Source organism: Malania oleifera, chromosome 4 (genome assembly GCF_029873635.1).
Source record: "Malania oleifera isolate guangnan ecotype guangnan chromosome 4, ASM2987363v1, whole genome shotgun sequence".
Taxonomy (NCBI): domain Eukaryota; kingdom Viridiplantae; phylum Streptophyta; class Magnoliopsida; order Santalales; family Ximeniaceae; genus Malania; species Malania oleifera.
The window spans coordinates 110,875,591-110,893,936 of NC_080420.1; the positions used below are offsets into that span (position 1 = coordinate 110,875,591).

Consider the following 18,346-nt stretch of genomic DNA (forward strand, 5'->3'; position numbering starts at 1 on the left):
AGAACTATGGTATCCAGTCTTCATTATATGAAAATGGAAATAGGAAACAAAAAATATAAATGATACCAACAAACCTGTATTTGTTTATTATATTACTGACTTTTTATTTTTGTTGTCCTTTTTTGTTCAACTAAAAACTAACCAAATTTTATGATTTTTACTTGTTATGATAATTTGTTGTTATAGATCTCTAATATATTTCTTGCTTAAAAAAAAAAAATAGAACTTTTTATTTTAAATTTACCAATAACTCTTGTAATGAATCGTCATTGAAAGATGTTATGTTACCATTACTTACACCTACATACATTTATTTAGTTTTATTAATTTTTTTAAAAAAAGTACTTATTAAATGTATACACACAATATTAATTAATTTTATGTCTTTTGCAATAAAAAATGCTTATCAAATTCTTTATTTATCGTTTGAGGTCAAGAAATGGTCGAAGCATATTTTAAATTATGTACAAATGATAAAAAAAAAAAAAAAAAAACGAATTAAAACTTCAACAAGGCACAAACAAGATTAAGAAGAAGAGATGCATGGTGGAGAGGGTGTTTAAGGGCAGCCATCGTAGGTTTTCAAAAGCAAAATTGAAAAAATGACCTTTGAATTTTCCTCTTTCTAGAATTGGTCATGGGAATATGTTAGATTCCATATTTAAAAAATTAAGAGTTGTCACAAAACATTTCGATGGCTTATATGTTTACTTATTCAGTAAATCGATTCAGACATAATCTCTATTCAGAGACCATTAAGATAAACAAATGTACTTTCAAATTAATAATCATTAATTAAGAATCACCTAAAATTTAATCATATAATTAATTATCTAAAATGTAACATAATTAGACTGTCTAACCAAATAATTCTCCTAAATCTACAATCCTCATGGCTATGACATATGGAACTCTACTTTTTTTTTTTTTTGGCTATTGGAGGCCTAGCTACACAATGGTCCTATCTCCTATTCCTTCTCACTCCATAAAATTAAAATTTAAAATCTCTTATATCAAAGTTTCATATACTAATTGTCACTAATTTTGGAAAATGTGATGCAGATGAAATGTTGGTTAGTATCGTTTGAGAACTCATACAAATTTTATATGAGATATCTTGAATTAAGACCATAAGATGCTCGTTGCTATTTATTAATATCCTCTTCCTTTTAAGTAACTTTGAATGAGAAATAACTTCATGGAACTAAAGTATCCCCAACATTACTTATTGTTGGGCAAAACTGCCCTTTCTTTTTATTAATAAAGACATTAATAATTACTATAATTATTATTGTTATTATTATTTCTTTGAAATATTGCAATTAAAAAATTATTGTTATTGATTTGGTTGTTGTTGCTATTATTACTATTATTGTTGTGTTTGTTGATTATTTTCTTTATTATGATTAATATAATTTAACAATATCATTAAATGTTATTACAATTATTTATCATACACATACAAGCATACTTTACAAGAATGTATATATTTAATATTGTTTTCATGAATGTCGCAATGTCTTAAAGGGTCAACTTCCAAAAAAAGAGTAAATCTCCAAATCACCTTGTGTTGACCTTATAGGTCATACGCTGTTTTGATTATGACAAATACTTAGGTATCTTATGTCTATCAAGTTTGTGTGTAAGTTCATATTGGTAAGATCATATGATGGCATGAGGTGACTTGAAGAATAAAGACCCAGAATAGTCATTTATTGTAATTTAATTAAGTTTAATTTGGGTTTGTGATATTTAAGTAGGAAAAGTTTGTAATAATTAATGCATTGCATGCATGATAGGACAGATAAGTTCAAAGACTTTAAACTGACCATAGGTCCAAATATATTACATGAAAAAGCCCCCACATATCTTAAAAATAATTATCATGAAGAATAGGGTTGATTTCAAAAGAAAAATAGGACCTAAATTGAAAATTTTATATGGTCGGTCGACCGAACCTCTCCAGGATAAAAAAGTTAACCACTTGGTTGACTATTTCTAAAATAAACTGCAATGCCCTAGTCGATCGAATTGGCACATGGGAAATCCCAACGCTCTAGTCGACGAACTTCTAGTTGTAAAATGGCCCGATCGATCGAACGTTCAACTTCGGTCAACCGAACTTAGCTCGATCGATTGAACCTCGGAGGTTCTGAAATCGCCTCAAGTCTGGTCGACCATTTCCTCAGTTCAAAAACACCTTGATCGACCGAACTGGGCAACTTGGTCGATCGAACCTCAAAAGTGGTCGACCGACCCTCTCGGGTTGCTCAAATTTTACCGAGATTAAGATGAGATTAATTTTTATTAACCCTATTTAAACTTTTTCAAAAGTATTTTTTAGAAATTTGCTTAAGTACTGAAGATCTTTGTTGTTACATCTTGTGTTTGATATTATTATTTTGACATAAAGATCCTAACACATACAGTCTCACATTCTGATTGGTATATTAGCTTTATATTTGAGAGTAGATATTAAGAATACTTTGAGCTTATCATATTTTATCATACTGTAGCGTGTTGATTATACTGGTGCCAATCTGCTTGCTTGAGAAGCATATACTTTGTACGCAAATTGTATTGTAAATATGTTGTATTCCAGACGTGGCCTGAAGGAGTGATAATTTAGCCCGGAATGATTGTATAAGTTGAGGTCAGTCCCGTTAATTGACCTAGTTGTATTTAGGTGTCGCTCCACCCATTAAGCGAGTCTTAGTGTAATCTTTGTGCTTGTGAGCCAATGCGAGGACGTAGGCACTATTGCCGAACCTCGATAACATATCTGGCGTTATCTCTCTTTACTGTTTTATTGTGCATGATTAATTAGTTTACTTGTGAAGTGTAATTTTTTCTAAATATATATTGATTTATTTATTTTTTTTGCACTAGATTGACTCTAGGATTGTGTAATACTGTTGCTGGATATCTGACTTAGGAGAGAAAATTTTAAAATACCAATTCACTTTCCTCTTGGGATTACGGTAAAGCTAATACCTTGATCGAATGGCAAACTCAAAATCAAATGAATTGATAGTGTATGTATATATATGAAGTCAATATATGGTCCAATGGAGTCGTCACTAACATTTTTTTTTTATTTTTTATTTTACTTTAGGCGAAGTTAGAACACTTACTTAAAATTCTACTAATTCATTGGTCTTTAAAGTACACCTAGGTTCACAAAACCTAGTAGTGAGAGATTTGTGTCCTCGAAAAGGGATCGAGAGTACGGTTATGCGAAGAGAAGGTGCTAGCATCCCTTTGCATCCATCCAATGAACGAACCTGATTAACCTAGGTTTTCCTTTAGGTTTAACCAATTAAGACTAAAATTCAATCTATCTCATTTCACATAAACAACAATAAGCATATTGAAATAGTAAAGGAAAAACTACACAAAACATGGAAGCACGCATTTGAAATAGACTAAGCACACATGAAAATAAATCACAAAAGTAAGATCGAATGAAGTGCGTACACCAAATTCAGAAAGTCTAATAAAATCACCATTAAGCGAATTCAAAGTGACTCTACTAGACAATTCATGCCTCAAAAGATAATTAAGAACAATACAATCTCATTTTATTGAATTCCTCCTAATATGGGTGACGCACATACACATACACACAAGCACATAAGCATGCACATGCAGAAGATGAAAAACCATGCATTCAAACATTAAGTGAAACATACATTCAAATTTCACCTAAAAGTCAAAACATGCCAAGAAGTGGTCAAAAACATGCAAGGAAGGTCTTAGAATTTTCTCTAAATTTTTTTTCTATTTTTTTAAATTTTCTATAATTTTTCATGATTTTAATGAATTTTTTCAAATTTTATTCATTTTATTTACTTTTAAATTTCTATTTTTTTGCACTTTTTGACTTTAAAAACTCCAAACAAGCTTTTTAATTTTTTCTATAATTTTTCATGATTTTACGAATTATTGTAAAAATTAATATTTTAGAAAATAAAAATAAAAGGACCGATTTAACTTAGTCAAATTGGTCAACAAACTAGGGGGATTGATTGGGCTAGTCAATTTGGGTTGAATCAGGTCAAACCAAGCTTAAGCCGATCAACAAAAGGAAGCGAGAATCATTTTAGAAGCGACATGTGGTAGGGTGATGCCAGTCACCAAAGTTACAACCTGGCGTCATATGTCTGTATCTTATTGACTAGCTCCTCCTCATATAGATTGTTAAGGTGGACGAGAATTGGTCGTCTATAGAAAACACAAATCGAACGGCCACGATTGTGCCACCTATCATAACAGTAGAGCGACACATGACCCACCATAAACAATCTAATTTTTTTTGTTATTTTAAAATAGTTTTTTTTTATTAAAAAATTTCAAGTGATGACACATGGCAAGGTATTATTATATGCATCCCAATGCCATGTGGCGCTATCTCATTGGCTCATCCTCCTCTCATACGAACCGATAACGTGATCAAGATCTAACTGTCCATTAAAAACAAAACATTGGCGACTCTGATTAAAACACATGTCACAACCTGGCACATGGCCCCATCATAGATAGTCATAATTAATTAATAGTTATTTTTAATCTGAGATGGGAAGGGGCCTAGAGTGACACATTTTGATTTTTTATTTTCCGTTTCTTTTCTTTCCCTTTCTCATTGCTCTCGCTCCTCTCACTCTTTCTCTCTTTAGAACCGAGGGTTCTCTACTCTTTGTCTGCCACCACATTCCGGCGTGCTCAGTCGCCGTCAGTGCCAAAGCTGCTCCAGCCAGCCACTTTATTCAGGTTTGTTCGCTCTTTTTTTCTCTCTCTCTCTCTCTCTCTCTCCTTCTTGTTTTTGTTTTCTTTCTTTTCTTTTTTCTAACATCTCTCACCCTCATCTCTCCTTTCTGTGTGAAGACCCCTGCAAAGAAGACATGCTCCCCACCCGCAACCAAGCTCCGCCGGGCTCCTCCAGCAAAGGCGGTCAAGACCACCTCTCTCTCACTTATGTTTAATCCGTTCTCCTGATGTCTCAATCTCTCTTCCCTGTCTCCTCCTCTCTTAAACACTTTTTCTTCTCTTATCTTTTCTTTTCAATACTCTTCTTCTCTTTTCTCGTCAAACAAACAAGTAGGACCTAGGGCTCGAGTGTGGTTTAACTTAACCAGGGTTCGAGTTTGATTCGGGTTTGGTTACATGTGGGTTAGGTTTGACCAGAATTCAAGGGTGAGTCTTGGTCAGCCGTCAGGGTATGATTTGATCGGGTTTTGGGTTGAACCAAATGGGTCGACCTAATTGCTCTTCGGTTTGGGTCTTTGGTCAACCCTAGTTCAAAATGGATTCGGGTCCTGGGTTTACCCGGTTGAAATTGGATCCAGATCTTGGGTTGACCCAGTGGGTGTTCAGACCTTGGGTCAGGGTATTATTTAACTGAGTTTTGGGTTGACCCGAATGGGTTGATCCCAATTATTCTTCGGATCTGGGTCTGGGTCTGGGTCTGGCTGAACTCCTCCTTCTTTGGCCACTATGAAGCGCGAGGCTTTTTGTGAGTGAGATCTTGTCTTTTTCTTTGGTCCCATTTTCTTAGATTGTACTCCATAAGATATGAAATATTTTGGGTTGATTTGGGCTTTCTCACCCTACTCCATCTTTTTAAAATTTTGGTATCAATTTATTATTATTTAATTTATATAGGAACTCCAGCCACCAATGAGCCATTCAGATCCCTAGTGCGACACCAAATTATAGCAACATAGAGTAATATTTATCGTGTCAATGAATCACAACTACATTTTAATTACAGGTGAGCCGTTTCGTATAACTATACAAATTTTGAAAATAAAAAATAGAAGCTAAAACTAAAAAACTAAAAAATTAGATACTTATTTTGTTAATATTTTTAAAATTAAAACAAATTAGAAAATTAATTAAACAATGTTCATTTTTGTCCTTAAATCAAATAATAATTAGAAAAAAATATGCTTAAAATCATAAAAGTACAAAATAATACAAATTAAAACTAATATAATAAAAATAAAATTATAATAATTATTTTACTTAATCATCATATTTCAAAATTCACTTTATAAGAATAATTTTATTGTACATGACAATTGAAAAAAAGTGAATACTATTTAAATGAGTTTTATTATTTTTATTTTTATTTTTTTACAAAATATAATGAATGATTTGTATCTTTTTGACAAACTTAAGTGGGGCTTGTGACATTTTTTAAGTCTCAGGAAGGTCAATGAAAATTTTAAAACCTCGAGAGAGATCCTTGTTTTTTTATCAAGTCTCAAGGGAAGAAAATGTCTTTTGTCTTTATATATAATTTATTTTAGAAAGATTTTAAAATTACAATTTATTTGATCTGTAAGTGTTATACAACAACAATGACATTGCTATGCCATTTAGTATATTTACTTTTATAAAAAATAAATATTGTTTTAACTTTCATAAATCATCTTTATGAGAGTAGATTGATCTTCCAAAACTTAAAGAGATTTAGTTGGAAATTTTTTTAGTTCAAAATGTTCCTAGATTTCGCTTGCTATTTAAAATTTTAATAATATTATTGTCAATTATAGCGGATCATGTGCAATACAAGTGAGAAAATTCTTAATATTTGAAAATATCTTTGTATTTTTTTTGGGTGGGGGGGGGGGGGGGAGTGAATAGTGTATAGTATTTTATAAACAAAAAATATTACTATATTTAAAAAGAAAGAAAAAGAATTTTTTTTCAAAGTAAAATTTAACAAAAAAATATTTTTGATACTTTAAGGTTTGAGCCTAAAAACAAAGAAAGTCTATTAGGTCGTTAAAAATAAAATGAAAATAATAGAATCTTTCACCCCAAAATAATAATATCATAACTTCAAATAAAAAAAAAAGAAGGTATATCATGTTAAAGTTATTGCAAAGTAGTGGAATATCATTTAAATAGATAATAACATGATGTTTGAAAATTAAAACTAAATTTTTTTTAAAAAGAAGGACGCAACTCTATTTATTTATTTATATACCCTCACTTTTGGCGGAAGAATACCGTGGTTATAAGACAAGCGAGCTTACATATAGGAAAAAAAAATTTAAAGACCTCCTAAAAACAACACTAACATTCAATCAAAACAGGATTACAAGTCCAAACAAATATAAACAAGGACCTATTAACTAATAAAACACCCCACGCATCAAATAAAAAAAAAAAAAACAAACAAACATATACCAATACGAAAAGGAAACCAACTAAACATACCTCATATAAGCCGTACTCATCTTATTTAATTTATACAAACCATTGATAATTCTAAGAAGTTGACTACTATTTGTAAACAAACAATTCCTCCCCATAGCACCTTGTCGATTCAAAACATTTGCCACTTTATTCCCCATAGCACCTTGTCGATCCAAAGCATATTGAAGTAGTAAAGGAATAAATCATTTATACAAATGATTTATAAAAAAAGTCTACTTCCTTTAATAAACCAACAAGCTGCTCCCAAAAATCTCACAAATACCACATTGAGCACTTACTCGATCTTATCAAATTTACTACAATATTCGAATCACATTCAATATCAATACTGGTATAACCCAAATGTTTGCAAATCTTTATTCCTTCCATCACAACTCTCAATTCAACTTCATTATTTGAATAAGAATCAAAATATTTTGAAAAACCAAAAATAAAAGAACATATATAGTCTTTAAAGATGCCACCGCCACTCGCCGGCCCTGAGTTTCTCAAGTTGCTTCCATCCAAATTTAGTTTCAAACTCTCTTACTTCGATTTTAGTCATCTCACACCTTGCATAGTTTTATTTCTTTTATACATTTAAGAATTGAGTATTGAAATTGTTAAATTCTATCAGTCCCCCCCCCCCCTTCTAGTTCGTAGATAGATATTTGATTACTTCAATATTTTACAAATCATCAATATGACTCGGCATGCAAAAAACATGATTTGTTAAAAATACTAATAAATAAAGGAAAACTTTTTTTTTTTTTAAACTAAAAGAGGGCGGCATCTCCAATTATTTATTGATATATCCATACTTTTGGCGGAGGAATACCGTGGTTACAAGACAAACAATGTGAGATTATAGATAAAATAGACATTAAAGGTCTCCTAAAAATAACACCAACAACTAACTAAAATAGGACTACAAATTCAAACAAAACTAAATAAGAAACAAATCTAAATAGGCCTAACAAAAAACAAGCATAATAAAATAAACTAAAATTAAAAAATTTAAACCAATCAAACAAAAATCGAGAGGTTGAACTAATGATGAAGGAAAGTGAAACCCAACCTATCCATCCAAATGATATCTTTCAGAGGACGTAGTAAAAGATATTTTTCGTAGGTGACATTATTTTCCATTTCTTCCTTTTTAGCGAGAAAATCAACAGCACTATTGCTTTCCCTATATTAATAGATCACCATAAAGTTCACTTATTCTAAATACACTTATTTGTTTGAAATTAGAAGAAATTTACTCATTGATTTTTAAGCAACAAAAATTAGTAGGTGTAAAAATTTCATTTGATAAATCAAAATTTATATAAATAATTAACTATTAATACATTTCACAACTGTGTACCAAAATTATCATGCCACTTTAGTATATAAATTGATATTTGATTACTTTGGTATTCTATAAATCATCGATATGACTTGGCATATCCTCATAAAAATTTTACCTTTAATATTTCACAAATATCAATTTTTTTACACATGAAATGCTATAAATTAATTCTCATAACTTTCACATATGGAAACATACATCCTAGAAAATTAAATACTTTTAGGAAATCGAATATAATTGACCTTTTCAAAAAATAACACCCGCATATATTTTGATTTCTGTTCTCAGCATCTTAAATTAAAACTATACTTATTTCAATCCGCATAAAATATCGGCGAAGATATTTATGTTTTATACTTAGAATATGACTGCATTCAATTGTGCCAATAATATTGAGGAAGATATTATATTTACGTTTTCAAATATTATTATTATTATTATTATTTTTGGTTTAGAAGAACATTGATTTGTTACCATTTATTTATACGTATAATTATATCATTCGAACGACTTTAAAATTAATTTACGTATATTAGATATTTAACGAGGATGCGGATGGGCGCCAGCTTGCTGACCATCCTACAAGGACCCACGTCACCATGACACGACGCGCCTATCCGTGTGGGCACCTGTGGGTCCCCCAGAAACTTGAACGGGTCCGCCGGCGCTGGCCTGATCATGGTCGGGTCCCCCGGGTGACTCAGTTCCACATCCGCTTGATGAAGAAAACAGAGTCCAATCGCGACATGGGTTGCCAACTTGCCATATTTGTGCGGCACAAGCTGGCAGTTCATGAGCCGTGACATGAGATCACCAAAAAGATGAATTGACACGTAATTATCATTTTAACCGAAAGTTGGCATACTAACATGCAATTATCCAATTACCCTTTGCTTGTTTAGCAATTTTAACTTTTTATACATAAGTAATTAATGGGTTTTCGTTTTTGTTTTGTTTTTTTGTTTTTTTTGTGTTTTTTGAAATCTGTTGTTGATGTTTTTGTTTCGGAGGAAGATAGTTTGTGGGTGGGTATAAATACCCAGATGGAAGGGTTTGAGGATCCAGGTCTTGTGCACATTTTGTGATGACTGCATAGTTTTTAGATCTCCACAGTCCATGGCCATTTCTTCTTCCACAGCTTCTTCTTCTTAGGGATGAGACTCCTGTGAGGCTCTGTAAATAGTTTGATTCTTTAGCTCATTTTGTTGTGGTGTGTAATCAATAAGTGGAAGAAGAAATGGCCCGCAACCAGGATTTGGAGATTGGGAATGGCAGTCTCTGTGAGCCTCTCATCACCCAGAAGACAGAAGAAGAAGAAATAGTACTTCAGCACAGCAACAATGGTGGGCTTTGGATGCTTCTATTCAGTACATTTGTTGCTGTTTGTGGTTCCTTTGAGTATGGATCGTGTGTAAGTATTGAATCTAATGCTTTGCTGCCTTTGAGAAACTAGCTAGTCACATGTTTCCCAGAAAAACCCATTTCATCATTTTCAGAAACTCATACTTTGGCGAACTCACAAACTTCTGCATTTTGCTGAACATGACTTTCAATTGACAATTATCTTCGGGGGAAGTCTTTTGGATTTCGATTTGTGTGGGTTCGAATAAAATGTAATATAGAATTGTATTGAGTTTTGTCCAAACCTACCCAAATTCAATCTGACCAAGGCCCTAAGTCCATGCTCCCAAACACTGCCTTAGAGAAAAGGAAGTATTATTTTTGTAATTACATGCATCTGAAAATTGGGTCGAAGATTGAGTTTGGCAACATAGATTTTGGAACTTAGATTTGGATTTATGTGGATGAAAGTCTGCATAGTTTTGTACCTAAATTCACTAAAATCCAAACACTAGATTTGAAATTCAAGCTTCCAAAGATAAGTTCACTTCTTATTATGTAAGTAGATCCGTATCCCATAAAATGTAAACTTTGAAGCCCAACAGTACCTATAGACAATGGTTTAAATTTGCATACAAGAATAATAGATTAGAACCTGCCTAGTAAAAAAAATTCTTTGAACCTTCAAAAAGGCTCTATTTATTATTATAGGCGTACTGGTATATTATATGCATTATGATAATCCCATGTTAATGTAGATTGTAGGGTACTGACAGTACAGTCCAATGGGACATGTATTCTTTATTTGCAGGTGGGATATACTGCACCTACCCAGTTTGGCATTATGGATGACCTTAAACTATCTTATTCGCAGGTTTGTTCATTGTTTGATTGTTTCTTTGTGTTAGTCATATGAGATCATAACTGGTTAACTTTATATTTTTCAAATATGATAAACTGTTAAATTCTATAAGAATCCTATCTGCCTAAAAGTCTTTGTTCTATATTGGATAACCAGGATGTTTTGTACTAATGCATAAAAAATTGTTGAATGCAGTACTCATTTTTTGGGTCTGTATTAACCATCGGTGGAATGATTGGAGCCATCATGAGCGGTTGGATTGCTGATTCTGTTGGTCGTAAAGGGGTATGAACATAGAAAAATATAATGCTATTGAATTAAATTTAGTTTTCCCTCTCTCCATGGAAGCCTGCCTGCTTTCTTATCTAATATTTTGTTAACATGTTGTGGAAGCAGGCCATGAGGATTGCATCCGTTAGCTGCATTGGAGGATGGCTTGCAGTCTACCTATCTGTAGTAAGTGTCATATATCCATGTTCTCGATATAGTTACGAGTAACGTTCTTTAGATAGCTGTCTAACCCTCTATATCTGCACTGCCATGAAGGAATCTATACTGCTAGACCTGGGGAGACTGTTAACTGGATATGGTGTTGGCCTTCTTTCTTATGTGGTTTGCTTCTCTCTCTACCCCTGAAAAATGAAAAATGAAAAATAAAAATATAAATTCTGTTTCCTTTGTCTTTGATAATTGATAGTTTCCCACCAAATATGCAAAATAAGGAATTCATGAGGCTTTTCTTGTTCTATCTATGGGTTGGACAGGTGCCTGTTTACATTGCTGAGATAAGCCCCAGAGAACTTCGAGGAGCATTAGCAACAACAAATCAGGTTGAATACATTGTCATGTAAAACTAATCATTATGTTCAGTAATTTTTCTGGAAGCAAATTCTGGGAAGCTTTTAGTATCCATACCATTCTAATGAGACTTATAAAGGAAAATTATTGAAGGCAGTGCTGATTCAAAAAAAGGGGGCGAAAATGAATGTAATGTTTGGGCATATGACTAGACCTAAGTGGTCCTTTGAGTTCCCCACAAAGAGCAGGGACCACTTGAATAAGGGACTGCTTAAATAGATAATTCATACACTTATCAAAACGTTGAACTAGGAAGATTTTTCTTCTTTGAAGTTGCTTGAAGATCACTATGATATGAATCCTTACCGAATATTGATCGCCTAAATTGACGGAAAATGATTCATATAGCCGACCCCACCTAGTGGGAATTAAGGCTTGGTTTTTTTGTTGTTGTTGTTGTTGGTGTTTATCTTCATGCTTATTGTCATATCTTGATTTACAGATATTCATTTCTATAGCAATGCTTATTGCATTTGTTATTGGAGCATTTGTAAAATGGAGGACATTGGCTATAACTGGTAACACTAATTGTCATCATTTTTTTAATTTCAACATTTCAATATTTCATTAGGGAGTATCCGCTCTAAGAGCAACATGTTCAGTTACTCATGAAACAAAATGAATGTCAATTGTGAAAATTTTCTTCCGTTGCTTACTTGGGTGTTCTTGCAGGAATCATCCCATGCATGATTCTGCTTGCTGGGCTCTATTTCATTCCAGAGTCACCCAGATGGCTGGTAAGAACAAGTTATTAGAAGATTGTTACAATTACAATTTTTTCTTACAAGTGTGAGCACTTCAAAAACATCAACATTACTAGGACAATTTCCCCTCATTTGACTAGGTTTTGCAAGTAAAAGGAATCTGAAAACTTCTGCTTTTCTTTTCTTTTTTTTTTTTCTTTTTTTTTTTTTTTTCATTCCAAGATTTTTAGGAGCAAAAGTGATACCAAAACCAAACCAGCTTAAATACTTTGGTAAGATTTCATGGTAAGTTTTTACTTTGCTTCCAATGGGAAGCTATAAAGATGTTGGTATCTGCAGGCAATGATTGGTCGCCAGAAAGAGTTTCAAGTTGCACTACGGAAGCTTCGAGGAGCAAATGCTGATATTTCTGAAGAAGAAGCTGAGCTAACAGTACATACATCTTTCCTAAAAATTCTGCTTATGCTCTCTGTTATTGTTATTTCCATAGCAGTTTGGTCTCATATACATTAACGTTGTACATTTCTTTTGCTTCCGACTTCCACTGAAGTTTCTTACTAACAAGATGACTTGAAAGATAACCCATATATGTTTAGATCTGGTAATTGTGTTTCTCTTCATTTGGCAGGAATATGTAGTCGCTAACGAACTCCTCCCTAAAGTCACTGTACTGGATTTGCTTGATAGAAGAAATGTTCGAGCTCTTGCAGTAAGCACCATTCTATCATTGTATGCGTTTGACATTTTTTTTTTATTCTTTGTTTCTTAATGTTACTCTCTCTCTCTCTCTCTCTCTCTCTCTCTCTCTCTCTCTACATTTGGCGAATAGGTTGGAGCTGGATTAATGGTGTTCCAGCAGTTTGTGGGCTATAATGCTATTGTGTTCTATGCTGGCCACGTCTTTGTATCTGCAGGTGAGCATCCATTGCTTATGCATCCTTATTCTTATTTTGAGCTTTGTCATTGAAACAAAACTATGCTAATTAATCTCAGGAGTCCCTCCAAATGTTGGAAGCATTCTCTATGCCTCTCTACAGGTCTTGAACACCTCCCCACTCCATCTCCTCTTGTTCACACACAAGCACCAAGAGACATTTTATAAATGGTACTATGTTTTCTTTTTCAGGTTGTCGTGACCGCACTAGGTGCAAGCTTAATAGATAGAACTGGGAGACGACCCCTTTTGTTGGTAGGCTTTAATTGTTCAACCATCCTGGTTTTTGAATTTTTATTATCCACATTCCAGAAGGCAAGTTATTGATGCAAAAAACTTCTTAATTTCACATTTCAGCTATCCGCATCTGGGTTGCTCCTTGGCAGTCTACTAACTGGAATTTCCTTCCTTTTGAAGGTAGCTATGAAGCTTATGTTAGATTCTATTCTGCCTCTGAATCTCCTATGTGTTTCTTTGCACCAGCATTTATGCAGTTATTGAGTCTCCTATTTGTTTCTTACTTCAATTTATGTCTCACAAATACATTACGCTTGTGGACCAGGCTCATCAATTGGAACCCGAATTGGTTCCAGTTCTTGCAGTTGCTGGCATCATGGTAACCAAATATTGCATATTATCATTTCCCTAGCTATCAAAGATAAAATTAAATGAATTTGTTAAGAAATTTTTTGGGAATTATTTTTCACATTTATTTCCTGTCTTTTTTTAATTACTATTTTTTTTTAATAAAATTCTTTGGCTGTTACCAGATTTATATGGGCTTCTTCTCAATTGGGATGTGTTCAATTCCATGGGTTATGATGTCTGAGGTAAAAGAAAAATGTGGACATTAAATTGTCATTAATGAACAAAACTAACCATGAAAAATATCATTAATTTGTGTACAATTCAACTCTTTCTATTGCAGATATTCCCAATAAATACAAAGGGAATTGCAGGAAGCCTAGTGACATTGGTGAACTGGTTTGGTTCTTGGATTGTATCCTACACTTTCAATTTTCTCATGAGCTGGAGTCCCCATGGTACGTTGATCTCCTTGAACCATTCCCAAATGCAATGAAAATTTGGGACTTCATTTTTGTTGTGGGAACATCAATTTGACAACACAACCAAATTATGTAAGCTTATGACTGAAATTTGGCTGGGTTTGGAACCAAACTTTAGTCATTGGAATCATTCGGTCTTTAAATAAAGCTAATATGTGTGTGCGTGTAGAGAGAGAGAGAGAGAGAGCAAAATCATTTGGTTATTCTAGTTGATGATGTAATTTGTGCTCTGGTTTGGGCTAAATCATTTGGTTACTCTAGTTATGATGTATTTGCTTCTCTGGTTTTTCAGGTATATTTTTTGTGTTTGCTGCTGTCTGTGTGATGGCTATTATTTTCGTCATAAGAGTGGTGCCAGAGACAAAAGGCCGAACTCTAGAAGAAATTCAAGCTTCCATGAGCTGATTGAATTCATGTATTTATAATTTATTTGTCTCTTTGTGTCTATCTCTCTCTCTCTCTCTCTCTCTCTCCCCTTTTCTCTCTTTATGGGTTGTGAATGACAAAGAGAAAGTTGTTGTAAACTGCGTTTTGGTTTGAAAAATATATCTCATTTTTTCTGTGTTCTATGATCAAATGTAGAAGATGTTTTGAAAATCTAGATAGCTGCTTTGTTCTTTCAAAACGGACTGTGTAGGAAAAACTAGAAGGGACCTTCCTTCATTCGTCACGCACTTAGAAGATTCAAATCAGCTAACAGCAGACATTATTCATGCCTTTGTTAGTGGAATTTTAGAAAGTTCTAATATTTCTCCCATAAAATGTTAGTTTCAATGTGGATTTCAACACTATTCATCATACCCCAAAGTCCAACCTTTGGACTGCTCGAGTACCCATTGGCCATTCTAGTTCTTGATGTAAAATGGAAGAAGAAAACGATAAATGCAAAAAAAACAAGGGGAAACAAATTTGGACCGAAAACTCCATACTTCATTGATAAGGAAATGACCATTATATAGGCTAAAAAACGAACGGTTACAAGCACAAAATAGACACTACTAACATCATGCTAAACAACTCCTAGGCACTACTAATATCATGCTAAATAACTCTTAGGTACTACTAACATTATGCTAACCAACTCCTACAAACTAGGCAACAAACAGAAACAAAACACATTCTAATGTGCTGCAACTAATTTATTCAACAAACCCTCCTTTAAACTGATGTTCCATACAAAACATCAGTTTAATAAGACTCACATCTTGTTAGAAGCAGTATTTAATTTACTGCAAAACACGAGAGGGTTGGAAAAAGTTTTGTCTGTGAAACCCTACCGCCGTCGCAACGAGGGACGACGACGACGACGTTGAGGATTTCGGCGAGGTGCAGTGTCTCCTTCTCTGGCTTCTCTTGCTCGTGCCCTATTCGTCGTCGTGATCTTCTGGTTGGGAATTCTACCCCGCGAGGTTGAGCTTTGCCTCTGGTTCGGCGAGGCGCCCTCCATCGGTGCTGTTAGCGGCTAGTGGTGGAGTTGGGACTGGCTCTCGTGTAGTTCCAAGGGAAAGGAGGATAATATACAAACCCGTGACTTGTGAACTATTACAGTAATATTATCGTGATAAGTTTTTTCTATGAAACCCTATCCGCCATCGTGACGAGGGATGACGACGACGGAGTTGGAGGTGCCCCCTGTTGTTTCGTCGCCCTAGACAGCATTTGGGTGTCCTTCTCCGGCTCTTGCACTGCCCTAGTCACCGTAGCGACTTGTTGGTTGGGAAAGGGAAAGGAGGGTTGCATCTGTGTTCGCCAGCGCCGCCATCTCCTCCGTTTCAAAGCGAGGTCGGAACTCAGGCATTATGGTGGCAGTAGTTCTTGTCAGAGAGCAGTAGCGGCTTCTACTCCGGCGTTGGCAGCGAGTTGGGCTACAAGAATTTGAGACAGCAACAACGACGAAGTGGTGACGGAAAACCTGTGTCAGCGACGTACAGACGTAGGTCTACTGTAGGTTTGGTTTTTTATTGATTATTTTTATTTTGTTTTTTGGGTTCAATATGGAAAACAGGTAGCTAATAGACATGACCGCGCCGTCTACAGTAGCTATTATCGGAGGGTTGAGCGGAGGTGTCGACACTAGTTTACGGGTTATGGGGAGTGGTTCGGGGGATAATAAGGTCGAAAAGGGGGAAGGTTTCGGTGGGGGAATATCATTTGTGGAAGCTTTGAAGAGGCCAATCCCATCTTTAAAATTCAAAATCCCATTGAGGAAACCAGAACTAATTAATGGGGAATTAGGTTTTGTTTTGTCGGATGTGGAGATGGAAAAGGCTGCTGAGGATTTGAAGTTTGCGTTAGTGCTTAAATTTCTTTCTACAAGGCCGACTATCGATGTCCTTTGGATGCATTTTATCCAATCTTGGGGTCTCTCTGAAGTCCCAATGATAAGTTTTATGGACAACTATCATGTTCTATTGCATTTGGTAAACGAAAAGGATTACATTCATGTATGGGCACGAGAAGGAAGATGGGTGGCAGAGTGCCAATTTTAGTTTTTTAACTTGTCTGTGAATTTTGATGTAAACAAGGAGCCATCAATCGCATCTAAGTGAATTTTCTTACCAAGTTTGCCTTTACATTTATATAGAATGGACTGTTTGCAGAGTTTGGCCACTAGATTTGGTAGATTCATGGGGACGGATAATGCCACATTATATAGAACACGAACCACTGGTGCGAGATTATGTGTTGAAATGAATGACTTGCAGAAGGATTCTGTGGAGGGTTTTCTGTTGGTGGTAGGACAAAAGCAGAATTGGCAAAGGGTAATATATGAGAAGAGGGGTTTCTATTATAATAAACCGGAGTTGTTGTTCATGAAGGGAGGAGGGGAAAAGTTGAAAAGGACAAGGATGGGGAGTTGATTTTGGTGGAGGAGGTGGATAAGAGAGAGGGGGATGTGGAGGATATAGTGTGTAGGGATAATTATGATGTGTTATCTGAGGGAGATATGGAGGTTTTCATTGATACTTAAAAAGAATATTACTTTGATCAAGGTAGTGTGATGGTGGGTGAATCGGAAGGAAGAAATAAAGATGATGGTCAAGTGAGAAAGTCTAAGAGGGCTAAGGTAGTGCCTCAAAAGTTGAACTTATCATTGACAAAATTATGTTTTAGAATACAAGAGTGTTGGGCACGTCAAAGAGAAGATTGAAACAAATTGTGAAAGATCATAAAGTTTCGATTTTGGTAGTTTCAGAACCTTTTCAAGATATAGAAAAGATAAGAAGGTGGGCGGTGTATTTGTAATTTACTAACTTTTGCTCTAATGTAGAGGAAGGTGAGAAGATTTGGCTATTCTGGAAAGATGATGTTCAAGTGGATTGGGTGGGTGTCTCAAATCAATGTGTGATAGTTTTTTTAACAGAGGATAAAGACTCTTTGCTTCTTACTTTTGTTTATGCTAAATGTTATCATATTGAGAGAAGAGATTTATGGGAACAGCTTCAGGGGCTATCTAGTTTTGATGTGGCTTGGGTTGTTATGGGAGATTTTAATGTAATTCGGTCAGATGAGGAAAGGGTGGGAGGTAGACCTTGCTTGGGGACTATGGCTGAATTCAATGGTTGTATTAATAGTTGTGGATTATTGGACCTCCAATTCGAAGGAAATCAATTTTCATGGTGTAACGACCAACAAGGTTTGATGAGAAGTTGGGCGAAACTGGACAGGGTGCTGATTAATAATGTTTTTTTTATAAAATATGGTGAAGTTAAGACATCTTTGTCGAAAAGAAATACTTCAGATCATTCTCCTATCATTTTATAGCTGTGTGTAAGTATGGAAATGTATGGGCCAGTGCCTTTTAGGTTTCAGAACATGCAGACGTTGCATGGGGATTTTTTGGAAATGGTTGAATCATCTTGGAGAGAACACATTGTGGCGAATTCAGGATTGTGTAAATAGGCGGGTAAATTGAAAAGGCTAAAACAAAGACTTAAGGTGTGGAATAAACAGATTTTCGGTCATGTTGGTGGTTTTATTCAAGAGTTGGAGGAAAGGGTGGAAAAATATGAGAATTTA

The 18,346-nt window shown here is 34.5% G+C and overlaps 1 protein-coding gene and 1 long non-coding RNA gene across 2 annotated transcripts; both read left to right on the top strand.

Annotated features, from left to right (window-relative positions):
- The first annotated feature begins 4,577 nt into the window (after positions 1-4,577).
- Positions 4,578-5,619, top strand: LOC131152925 (uncharacterized). Its single transcript, XR_009136122.1, has 2 exons — positions 4,578-4,770; positions 4,885-5,619. It is a non-coding gene; the product is annotated as an uncharacterized LOC131152925 (long non-coding RNA).
- A 3,894-nt stretch (positions 5,620-9,513) lies between these two features.
- Positions 9,514-14,893, top strand: LOC131152924 (sugar transporter ERD6-like 8). Its single transcript, XM_058104888.1, has 18 exons — positions 9,514-9,971; positions 10,713-10,775; positions 10,959-11,048; positions 11,160-11,219; positions 11,310-11,375; positions 11,528-11,593; positions 12,064-12,139; positions 12,294-12,358; positions 12,665-12,757; positions 12,954-13,034; positions 13,155-13,239; positions 13,319-13,362; positions 13,452-13,514; positions 13,617-13,676; positions 13,822-13,875; positions 14,030-14,089; positions 14,188-14,302; positions 14,619-14,893. Exons 1-18 carry the CDS (start codon positions 9,798-9,800, stop codon positions 14,729-14,731), a joined length of 1,428 nt encoding a protein of 475 aa, XP_057960871.1. The 5' UTR covers positions 9,514-9,797; the 3' UTR covers positions 14,732-14,893.
- Positions 14,894-18,346: the final 3,453 nt, after the last annotated feature.